The 8,183-nt window shown below is 42.4% G+C and overlaps 1 protein-coding gene across 1 annotated transcript; it reads left to right on the plus strand.

Annotated features, from left to right (window-relative positions):
* Window positions 1-479: 479 nt before the first annotated feature.
* MED10 (mediator complex subunit 10) lies at window positions 480-7,949 on the plus strand. The gene is made up of 4 exons (XM_075921504.1): window positions 480-657; window positions 1,388-1,471; window positions 3,818-3,920; window positions 7,096-7,949. Exons 1-4 carry the CDS (start codon window positions 536-538, stop codon window positions 7,189-7,191), a joined length of 405 nt encoding a protein of 134 aa, XP_075777619.1. The 5' UTR covers window positions 480-535; the 3' UTR covers window positions 7,192-7,949.
* Window positions 7,950-8,183: the final 234 nt, after the last annotated feature.

Raw genomic sequence — 8,183 nt, forward strand, 5'->3', positions numbered from 1 at the left:
GAAAGCTCATGATACCATCTACATGTTTTGTTAGGCTATAAAGTGATATCAGACCAGTTTTTTTTTCTGTAACAGACTAAGTGGGCTACCCCCCTGAAGCTTCTTAACAACACCGAGCTCTAGCCCAGGCAGGCTCACGCCCTAACACTGGGTAGTTAGTCTCTAAGGTGCCACAGGACCCCTCCTGTCTCAGCGGACCGGGAGGACCAGGGCTGCGCCTGTGATCCCCGCACAAGAGTTGCAAGGGCTCAGCGCCCCCGGGACAGCTGCGGGGGGGCACCAAGCAGTTGCCTGCGCTCCCACTGCATCGCCCTGGCACGGCAGCCGCAGCCACTCCCCGCACTGCAGCTCCCACCGCGTCCGACGCGCCGCGGCGCTGCCCCCAGAGCCTCGCGCCGCCCCGGCCAGCAGAGAGAGGGGCGGGGTCCCCGCGCGCGAGAGCCGGACTGGCCCCGCCCCCTGCGTCTCTCTCGCGCGCGCGCGGGCGGGCGGGGCCGGAAGTGGAGGCGCCCGGAAGTGGCGGCGGCGCGGGGCGATGGCGGAGAAATTCGACTCGCTGGAGGAGCAGCTGGAGAAGTTCGTGGAGAACATCCGGCAGCTCGGCATCATCGTCAGCGACTTCCAGCCCAGCAGCCAGGCCGGCCTCAACCAGAAGCTGTGAGACCGCCCCCCCCCCCCCCCCCGCCGGCCTCGCGCCCTCGCCTGGAAGGGGGGTGGGCGGGGCCCCAGCCCGTTGGAGGCGCTGCCTGTGGGGCCTTCCCGGGCCGCCGGCGAGTGGGCAGGGCCGTTGGCATCGCCTCACCCCCCCCCCCCCCCCCGTCTGCAGGCGCGAGTCGCGCCCGGGGCGGGAGAGGGCGGGTCTGTCTGGTCGGTGCTCAGGTTGCCAGTGTCCCCAGTCGCGCGGCAGGTCGCTAAGGCGCCGTTAGTTGCGTCCTTTTGTGCGGGAAAGTGCGGGCTGACCTGTGAGGAATGGTCTGGGCGCAGTGATTCAGCAGCGCGCACTGGTGCCAAGTGTGCAGGAAAATACTCTGATTTCCAAACCTTTTTATAGTTCAGATCTGAGGCACGTAACTGCAGCAATAATCTAGTAGAGTGCCCTGTGGGGATTAATGATTTTACCATTTTGAAACTGGCTCACTTTATACTGCATGTGGTGTGCCTTGTCCCTAAGCCCTCCATTTAGAAATGTATGAGGAACCTGGGGCTGCATGTGGAGAGCGTGCCAGGAGACTCTCCAGAGAACCATTTCATTCCATTGTTAGTTGACTCTCTCTTCTCTGCAGGAACCCAATAGCAGCTATTCATTGAAGCTGAGAAAATATAGAAGAATGTCTGTAAATAATAATTTTGCTCTGGTTTTATAGCCACATCCTTTTTCTCTTCCCAGGAATTTTATGGTTACAGGCTTGCAAGATATTGACAAGTGCCGCCAGCAACTTCATGATATCAGCGTACCTTTAGAGGTTTTCGAGTAAGTACCTTTACATGTAGGGATCAACCTCCTCATATCAAATTGCAGTGGTTAATCTTCTATTAGATGTTTTCATGCATTTTTTTATGTTTTGCAAATTTGATTTAAAATATCCCTAAAGTATTTGAAAGAAAAAGAGTAAGTCAAATTATGAATTATCCATCTATTTTCAGTCTGTCTATTTTGTTATCTGTTTGCATAAAATTGCATAATGAGAGGCTGGGAGAGGGAGCTCTTCTCTAATTCGGTGATTTAGTCCATAGCTTTCTATCTCAATCTGGCTCTTCAGTCTGGATTCAAATCTTACTTTAAATTACAAGGGGAAAAGAGTATAGTGTTTTTTTTAAATCAGAATCCCTGTTTTCGTACATCATAATCACTGTGCATATGTACATACTTGACAGTGGTCTGTTAATTAGCCTCAAACTAGATCACTAAGGGTACGTCTACACAGCAACATTATATCGAGATAACTAGCGTTATTTCCAAATAACTTAGTCCGTGTCACACACAAGGCAGTTATTTCAAAATAATATCAAAATATTGTCAATCTGGAGGACTTCTTATTCTGATTCGTGTAACCATCATTGTATGAGGGTAAGGGAAGACGGAGGAAGAGTGCTCTTTTTCAAAATAAGTGCTGTGTGGACAGACACTCCCAATTTTGAAATAAGCTACACAATTGACGTAGCTCAATGTTCGTAGTTTATTTTGAGTTAAGACCTGCTGTGTAGATGCATCCTAAGGCTGTGTCTACACTGGCGCGATCTTGTGCCAAAGCAGCTGCTCTTGCGCAAAAACTTGCTGCCTGTCTACACTGGCCGTGTGTTCTTGCGCAAGTAAACTGATGTTCTACTGTATAAAATCAGGGCTTCTTGCGCAAGAACTATGATGCTCCCACTCAGGAATAAGCCCTCTTGCGCAGCTGTTCTTGCGCAAGAGGCCAGTGTAGACAGACAACACGAATTTCTTGTGCAAGAAAGCCCAATGGTTAAAATGGCCATGAGAGCTTTCTTGCGCAAGAGAGCGTCTACACTGACATGGATGCTCTTGTGCAAAAGCACATTCCAGTGTAGATGCTCTGTTCTGGAAGAGTTTTTGCACAAGAACTCTTCCGCAAAAGAGTTTTTGCGTGAGAACACACCAGTGTAGACTTAGCCTAAGAGTATAGCCAGTGAATGCAAGAGTCTAATGGCAAAGCTATGTAAGTCAACTTGTATTGTGCATTGAATTAGCACATTATATATCCAATTTAATGAATTTGAAATTACCGCAGACGTGACAAGCTGAGAGATGTGTGGTATTTCTAATTCTAGATGGCTAAACCAGGTGCTCTCAAAACTTTTATAGTTCAGTTCATGTTATAGTAGACAATATATTTCAATTTATTTTCAATCACACAACATCCTTGTGATAACTGCAGTTATTGTTTCTGTGGCATAATAAAATTAGGGAAATACTTGTGCCTTTTTAGCTCTCATAAAGGAAGTGTGACCTTTTAAAAAGAGAAGTCAACATGCATAATTTTTTTTCATCTCCCCGTTTCTCTTTACTCAGTTCTTTTCTTTATCTTTTAGCTACTTTCTTCCTTTCTTCCTGTATACAACTTTGCCGCAGTTGGGACATCACTTTTAATTCCATTGTTATTGCTGAACCAGAAGAATGCAGCTGCCCTTCTGAATGGTGACAGTTGCAAAGTCATAGCCCTCCCACAGTCGTCCCATAGTGCCCTAACATGAATTATCTTTCACTGCTAGTTCATTTGCTGGTGGTGACTAGTATTCCCTATAAGGTGTGTGCTTGTGCAGCTGCTCAGGAGAAATTCAAATGCTGCCCAGCTGATTAGGAGAGCATTCACAGCTAGATCTTTTGTTTCTACTAGTAGTTCACATTTACTCAGGCTTCAGTGCACAAAACATTTATTCTGCATATGGATGGAAAAAATTAGAGGGGACATTAGTGAAAGCTCCTGTTTCTTCTCCAGTTTTCATGTATAGGCTGCACTTACTGGTGGAGCTAGTCATATAGTACTGATTCCTAGCACATTCTACAGTCCTCTAGGCTTTCCACAAGTAAAAATCTGGCACTTCTTAGAAGCAGCTGGCAACTGAAAACAAGCACTAGATGTTTGCAGATGATTGGCAGGTGCTTCTAGGATCACAGTTTGGGAGTTACTGACCTAATTCACATATTAGAATGCATGCTTCAGATGGAGGAACACAAAGCATGCTTGTATATTGCTTTCTTTTACTCAGTGTAATTGAGCTTCTGATTGCTGTCTTTAGTGAACATGAGGAATATCCTAGCCTACATGATATACTTATATGGCATGTTTCATATTTCCAGATATATAGATCAAGGACGTAATCCTCAGCTTTACACGAAAGAATGTCTGGAAAGGGCTTTGGCTAAAAATGAACAAGTAAAAGGAAAAATTGACACTATGAAGGTAAGTTGAGTATAATGCATTAAAAGTATAACTTCTTTATAATAAGAATGGGAAACATATATGAAAAGTATATGTAAATCACATTTTTTAAACATTTGTGTGATTATCTAGTTTACCTTCATTAAATGGGTTGCCTTAGTGCTTGTTTCCAATCTTTTTTTTTTTTTTTTACTGATAATGCTATAGCTTGTCTTGTAATTATGGTCTCTAATTTTATGGCAAAGGTTAAAAAACAAAATCAAACTTTCATTTCTGTAGCCATGATGACACATTTGTTTAATCTTTATGCCGTCTATTCAGATAGTTGCCACCTCTTGTAAAGTGCTTTGAGAGCTAATGATGGAAAGTGTGCTATGTAAGAGCTAGACTGTTTTGTTACTGCTATTCCATACACACATTTGGTGTCTGATTTCCTAAGCCGCGAGTATGGTGTGCTTATTCACCCTAAAACGTTTCTAGGAATAGAGAAAAGCATGAAGGAGACTTTATTAGAAAGAGCTAATTAGAGACTAAAGCGATGAGGAGTCCTGTGGCACCTTATAGACTAACTGAAGTGTAGGAGCATAAGCTTTCGTGGGCAAAGACCCACTTCGTCAGATGCATGCCCACGAAAGCTTATGCTCCTACACTTCAGTTAGTCTATAAGGTGCCACAGGACTCCTCATCGCTTTTGCAGATTCAGACTAACACGGCTACCCCTCTGATAATTAGAGACTAAGTTTGTTTTTGTTGTTGGGTATTGTGACCCAAACAGTTCACCAAAATTCAGGGTTCTTTGGGTTATATAGGTCAGGAAGAGAAACTGATGATGGAGCTTGGTATTGTTGATGCAATCCTCTTCATTTACAAAGAATTTAGTCCTATTTCCTTGAACACAGTCATGTTTCAAGCCTCTTTCAACTAGCAGTCAGCCCAAAATCATGCTCCCAGGGCTTGTTCAGGCTAGGGATGTAAATTTTGATTTGATCAATTAACTGTTTAAATGTTATGTTTAACCAGTTAACTGCTTACATAGAGGTAGGTGGAGGACTGCTCCAGCCTAGCCTGGTTAGAGTGACCCTCTGCCCGCAGCACTTAACCATCCATCCCTAGTTCAGGCTTTGTCTTGTCTGCCTGATGATTTTGTTTTGTGGGTGGGTTTTTTTTGGCTTTTCTCTCTTAAACACTGCTGTTAAAGCAGCATCCAGTGAAGCCCATCCACCCACGTGTCTTTTGTGTTTTGAATGGTGACTGCTATTATTCCACCTTTCTGGTTTCATAAAGGAGTTGAATACATTTTACACTTTTCTTAAGTGAAGGGCAACTATTTAAATGCACCAGTTTTAACAAGATTTAACCTAACCCATCACAGTATTTTTCCCCTTGTGTGATGTTGAAGGGATTAAATCCAACTTAAAAAAAACACTCTTAAACCCATGAGTGGAGGACACTTAATTAACTTTTATCAGTAATAGCAATCCTACACTTTTCTCCCCTTAAATAGAAGCATTGTTATGTTTTCCAAATCTTATTTGGCCTCGTTGCATTGTTGCAGATGTATAATGAAAACCTGTAAATTTTGTCGTTAGTAAAATACATCCTGTGTTTTATCTTCAGTGGGAGATGAGGCATAGAGTGACAGATGAAATTATATGGAAGTTGAAGCTGATGTCTGTTTTTAAAAAATGTTTTTGGACTGAAAAATTCTTGATTTAGCAATTTTTTTAGGACAATTCTCGAATACAGACAAACCCCTAACCTGAAGCAAATATTTACCAGCAGCTAAACATCACACCTCAGATGCACTTACTAGGGATGTTAGATATCGAATAATTCAATAAGCGGGTACCTGCACAAACTCTTAGTGCTTACACTAATTATTCAATAGTCCCTGGGGATGGGGGCGGCAGCCAATGTGCTCCTGCCGCCATTCTCGGGAAGCTCTCTGCTGTCTGTGCTGCTGGCAGTGATACAGAGGCAGCAGCGTGGGACGGCAGCAGCCTTTGTCCGTGAGGGGTCTGAGCTGCCCCTGGACAGGGGCTAGACAGGTACCCTGCCTGTCCCTCCTGCCCCCCTGCACTGCTGCCTCTGATACATAAAATGGTCTCCAGATTTCAATGGCCTGTCTTCATCCTCATGATGTAGCATTACATACATAAGTGCATTGTTTTGATCCCTTCCGAACTGCTGGGTTTTAGATGCTCTTTTTGCAAAGAATATCGGACTTGGTGGACCTATTGTATTCTAACAGAATAATTTTAGGTTTAATTATATAATTCATATTTCTAATGGGAAGGCTTGACTACTTATGTGTTGGCTCAAGCTTATCAAGTGTGCAGTTTTCTTTTGTTTCTTGAATGTCTGATTACTGGTTTGGTTTATATAAAATACAAAATGCTTGAGTTTGCCTCAGCAAATAGATTTGAGGCAGTTATGATGCATAAAGGTTTCGTAGGGCTTGTTTTTTTGACTTGAATACCATTAATTGATGTCAAGGAATGGTATACCTGTTCCACTATTATCTACTATGTATTTAATAGAGCTTCTGTGTTTGTCCATCTGTTTGAGTCTGTTTGGTCAACAAATCCTCCTAAATGGTAAGAATTAGGATCACCAAACGTGGTTTGCAGTGTCCTCTTAACATAACTTAAAGCAAAGTAAAGGTTTGATTTTGCCAGGATGATGAGATTTGCCTGGAATTTGATTTCTTCCAATAAAATAGAAGGGGAGAGGTCTAGCAGGAGGGATAGTTATACTATATAATGACCACAAGGGGACAGACATGGGGACTGGGACTGCTGTAACCCAATGGGCAACAGGGGGCAGATGTGGAGAAAAGGACAATAACCTACTATATATTTAAGTCTGTCCCCTAGCTGGGGGACATACACCCCTCCTCTGTCTGTGTCTGCTGCAGCAGTCATGGACAGGGACTTCTCCCCTGGTCCCAAATTGCTATGGTGACAAAGGGCTGGGGTTGTCTTCTGTCCCCGGGGCAGCCTGCATTTCCAACCCCATCCCAGAGCAGTGATTTAAATGAAGAAAAACAAAAAATGTTTCAGTTAAGGAACTGAGCATCACTGGGAAATCCTCTAGTTTGGAAATATTTCTGTTGTTCACCGCATAACTTATTCTGTTTGACAGGCTCCAGTGAATGGCCAATATTTTTATATTCTAAAATCTTTTTTCATTCTAGAAATTTAAAAGCCTGTTGATTCAAGAGCTGACTAAAGTCTTCCCAGAGGATATGGCCAAATACAAAGCTATTCGAGGAGAAGAACCTCCTCCTTAAGACTGCCTTTGGAATGTTCTAAGATGCTGAATGTTTTCATGGAACTGACAATCTCCTGTTGTGAAAATGTTGAACTCGTGGGAGGGAGGAAGAACTTAAGTCTTCCTAGTAGGTATGTTTGTGTATGTCATGGTTATGGATTGTGAGGGAGCATGATTACCACTCACTGTTTTTCAAAAGCCATTATATTTTCCAACAGACTTTTATACATCTAAAGATTGCATTGAAACTTCCTCTGCTACTGTGGTATTCTTTCCACAAAAGGTGTTTGAGGCATGTGTGACTAGCAAGCTACTATACATAATTTCCCACACTTCTAGAATGGAAAAGAATTTTTAAATATATATTTTGAATGATCAAGTGCCATAATGTGGATAAATACACTTGTTTTGAAAGCTAGTTATGCTTTATTATTGAAATAGGCTGTATCCTATCTCCTGGGGGACATAATTGGCCACTGTTAACTAGCTGTTTCAAACCATTTATAAAAATATGATTCAGCGGGATTTTTTTCTAAATTTCTGTTGAAATGGAAATTCATTGTAATTGTAATTTTTGTCATCCACAACCAAAAAGTCCCCTTCAGTGCTGTGAATGGAAGGACTGGTGGCTGAGGATGGAGAAACTGAACATTTTCAAGAATGGCATCCCAGCAGTACTTATTTTGTACAGTGTTGTTTGATGTAGTAACAGATTCTTTGTTAAATAACTGTCACATTTTCTTTGAGAAAAATATATAATAAACACTTTGAAATTGATTTTGTAGCTAGTTTTTCTAGTTTGTTTCTGTTAATAGCATCCCAATATATCTTTTTCAAGAGCCTAGGAAAGCTAGTACAAATTAGCAGAATGCTCAGAATAATAGAAATCATGTTAGCATATTCAAATCTTTAGAGAAGTCATAGACTCAATAGGATAAAAAACAAACCTTGTTACTTGTGAATCTTTATTTTCAATGAACACTTCTTTCAAATTTTCTCAGCTACTGTTGA

This window comes from Pelodiscus sinensis, chromosome 2, assembly GCF_049634645.1.
Source record: "Pelodiscus sinensis isolate JC-2024 chromosome 2, ASM4963464v1, whole genome shotgun sequence".
NCBI lineage: Eukaryota > Metazoa > Chordata > Testudines > Trionychidae > Pelodiscus > Pelodiscus sinensis.